The 3510-nt window shown below is 35.5% G+C and overlaps 1 protein-coding gene across 2 annotated transcripts; it reads left to right on the top strand.

Moving 5' to 3' along the window:
• On the top strand, positions 1–2531 carry LOC127639945 (ribonuclease P protein subunit p21-like). 2 transcript variants are annotated; one of them, XM_052122292.1, is made up of 5 exons: positions 1–155; positions 241–341; positions 477–559; positions 1437–1571; positions 1774–2531. In XM_052122292.1, the coding sequence occupies exons 1-5, from the start codon at positions 99–101 to the stop codon at positions 1956–1958; spliced, it is 561 nt and encodes a 186-aa protein (XP_051978252.1). In that variant the 5' UTR covers positions 1–98; the 3' UTR covers positions 1959–2531. The 2 variants fall into 2 exon arrangements, with proteins under 2 accessions (XP_051978252.1, XP_051978253.1); XM_052122293.1 differs by lacking the exon at positions 1437–1571.
• Positions 2532–3510: the final 979 nt, after the last annotated feature.

Below are 3510 nucleotides of genomic sequence, written 5' to 3'. Positions count from 1 at the left end.
ATAACATGCTGTTTGCAGCTTGAGTTGCATTAGACTGTTTTACAGCATTAATTATCGTTAATATTATTGTTTTCCAGATATGACGTCAATAAAGACACATGGCGGGAAATATTAAAGATAAAGAAGCATTTCAACGCTTAAACTTCCTCTATCAAGTAAGTTTGTGAAGCTTTGTTGTCTTGTCAGATCCATTTATTTTAATATCTCCAAAACATCTCATACTGTATTTGTGGTTCTCAGGCGGCTCGTTGTGTTTTGGCCCAAAATTCAGAAAATATTGAACTGGCAAGATTTTACTGCTTCACTCAAAAGACCATCTCCAAACGACTGGTGCTCCGACAGTGAGTACTCTCACTATTGTCAGTCATTCTCAGAATAATGCAGTAGGTTAATGATGATATATAATGATTGTTGTGATTGCTTGAATACACAAAAACATTTGTGCTTCATTAAAACATGATTATTTCTCTCGACAGAGATCCTTCAGTGAAAAGAACCATTTGCAAGAAATGTTGCACTTTATTGGTACCAGGTGTCACATCAACTGTTCGACAAAAAAGTAAGATTTTTCTTTCTTGCTTGCTTGCTCCTGTCTGTCTGTCCACATGTCTGTCATCTGCCTGTCTATCTTTCTGTCTGTCTGTCTAACACTCTTTCTGTCTTTCCTGTCCTTCCATTGTTCTGTCATCTGTCTGCCTGTCATATATTTGTCTGTCTGTCTGTCATATATATCTGTCTGTTTGTCTGTCTAACACTCTTTCTGTATATTCTGTCCTTCCATCCATCCATCGTTCCATCTGTCTGTCTTTCCACATGTCTGTCATTTGTCTATCTTCTGTCTGTCATATATATCTGTCTGTCTGACACTCTGTATTTTCTGTCCTTCCATTGTTCCATCTGTCTGTCTGTCCACATGTCTGTCTTTCTAACACTCATTCTGTATTTTCTGTCCTTCCATCCGTCCATTGTTCCATCTGTCTGTCTGTCCACATGTCTGTCATTTGTCTATCTATCTATATTTCTGTCTGTCATTTGTCTATCTATCTATATTTCTGTCTGTCTGTCATCTATCTATTTGTCTGTCTTTCTAACACTCTTTCTGTCCTTCCATCCATTCATTGTTCTGTCTATCTGTCTGTCTTTCTATCTGTCTGTCTGTCTGTCCACATGTCTGTCATTTGTCTATCTATATTTCTGTCTGTCTGTCTTTCTATCTGTCATCTGTCTGTCTGTCTTTCCACATGTCTTCTATCCGTTTGTCTCTGTCTGTCTATCACTTTCCATCTGTCCATCCATCTATTGTTCTGTCTGTCTGTCCACATGTCTTCTATCTGTCTGACTGACTGACTGTCTGTACGTTTGTTCTTCCACCTATCTATGTGTCTGACTGTCTGCCTGCCTGTTACAATGTATCAATATTAAACCGTATAATTAAGGGGGACCTAGACGACAGCGTAGGACCATTGTGCGATGTTTAAGTTGTGGTCTGACCAAACGTTTCCCAAACAACCCAAAGCATAAACTGTGGGTGAACCAACCAGAGGCTCAACTAGAAAACCAGACTCTTCCAGGTAAAGATGATCATTAAAAAGCATTTATCTGTACTCTGACCCTAATGTAAATCTTGTTTTGTCAAGCAGGAATTGCCAGTAACATTAGTCTGGTTTCAAACCACATAGAATGTGAATTTAAAGAGACTCTAGCTGTACACTTTACCTATAATAAAACGGATGTTACGCCCATGTTCATGTGTCTTAATTCTGCTGTCTACAGATGCTGGTCATTCATCTAAATACACAATCCAAGAGAAGAAATCAGATTTTTCTAGTGGTCCAGCTCCCACATCACAGAAGATCAGAAAAATCAGGCTTGTGAAAACTGAGGCCATTGGTTGCGGTTCCTCTTTGATGCCAATTTATTTGTTTCAGAGAAGAGATATTCAACACATCACAATGTGAATGCCTTTGTAGATGGTCTTTTTTATTATTAAAATGCTATTTTTATTTTCCAGAAATGAAGTGCAATTTTGTTTTTCTCTGTACATGATCTGATTAAGTGTTTTGAATTGCAATATAAAATAAAAGTCAAATACAGTGAGTAGTCATTTTACATCGATGATGACTTTTATTATTTTAAAGACTCCTATTTTATGCATGCTTTATTAGCATTGATTTCTGCATGGCTTATTTTTTGAAAGCTTTTATCTTTTATCACCCCAGGTTAAAGGAATCCTGGTGGGATACCAGTGCCAGCATGAAAAATTGATTGATTGTTGCTAAATTACATCTTCATCAAAACTATCATTTGCAAATTGTAGCTTGCATATGAGCAACACATTTGAGCTTATTCTTTAACTTTAGGATGTTTTTTCAGAAGCAATATGTGTAGGATTTGGCTTACGGTTGTTCCACTCAGTTAAGTGCTGATACTGTCTCTTTAACTTATGGTTGTGTGTTAGATCACTATATGGTGGGCGTAAAGGTTTTAATATTCCTACCTTTGATGTTTGTGATAACTAAAAGCATCTCTCCTCATATCTATGCATGTTCATGAATTATTAAAATGTGCGTTCACCACTCCTGCTGATACAACGTGTAGTGCATATCACATGTAAAAGCGTGTATGCTCAGTGCATTACATATTCATAATATTCTGTACCTTGGCAATAATTTATAAGTGATATTAAGACATTTGCACATGCATGTGTGTAATTCAGCCTGTGCTGATGTAGTTAATTGGATGGGATATGGATCTTGTCTAAGCACATTACAACACTGTGGTCCCAAGGATATGCTTCTATGCGCTGTCAATATGGCAAACACAGGAAGAGTGCTAAATGGAGATTTCCATGTGTATTGGAAGAATTTATGTATTAAGGAGAATTTAGAGGTAAAGGGAAGGTTGAAGGAATATCTAGATGAATTACTACATGAACCCAGTGCATTTATTGATTTATAGGAGAAAGAAGCAACAATGGCAGAAATAGCTTTTTCTTGTTATTACTGGTAGACAGATAGGCTGTGCATTATAGTGATTTACCTATGAATTTCAAGACACCTGTCAAGAACATGTTCAGATTATATTTCTTACTATTTTTATATAAAAAAACATACAGTACTATTTTTAATTATTATAAATAGACAAAAAATTAGTTTTAAAATATTTAAATAAACAACTAAATTGGTCAAATATGTAACAATATTCAAAATAAATTATAAAAAAAATAATTCGGGGTGAAATGACTGTGTTTTCGTTTTTTAATTTACTCGAAGGGTGTAAACTGTGTTATTTGGTTTGTAACAACTTGGCACATTAGAATCCTTATTGGTTCCACATTGACTTTGCATGCCTCATCCATTCCGATTTTAAAATCTATTTAAAAAATGTAAATTTATTGATTCCAGAGGGGAAATTTGGAATGAATGTTAGGCTAATATTAACAAACACCTTAAACAGCATTTATATGGCAGAATGTTTCGATATTCAGTCTTCTGTGTCTAGAGATACTAC

Source organism: Xyrauchen texanus, chromosome 48 (assembly GCF_025860055.1).
Source record: "Xyrauchen texanus isolate HMW12.3.18 chromosome 48, RBS_HiC_50CHRs, whole genome shotgun sequence".
NCBI classification, from domain to species: domain Eukaryota; kingdom Metazoa; phylum Chordata; class Actinopteri; order Cypriniformes; family Catostomidae; genus Xyrauchen; species Xyrauchen texanus.
This window is presented reverse-complemented; position numbering and strand designations above follow the sequence as displayed.

What these genes read in the sequence shown, in the direction of transcription:
- LOC127639945 (XM_052122292.1), top strand. Translation starts at nt 99, where the DNA reads ATGGCGGGAAATATTAAAGATAAAGAAGCATTTCAACGCTTAAACTTC. An exon ending in AAACGACTGGTGCTCCGACA is followed by an intron (nt 342 to 476) that starts GTGAGTACTCTC and finishes TTCTCTCGACAG; the next exon opens with AGATCCTTCAGTGAAAAGAA. An exon ending in ATCAACTGTTCGACAAAAAA is followed by an intron (nt 560 to 1,436) that starts GTAAGATTTTTC and finishes CGTATAATTAAG; the next exon opens with GGGGACCTAGACGACAGCGT.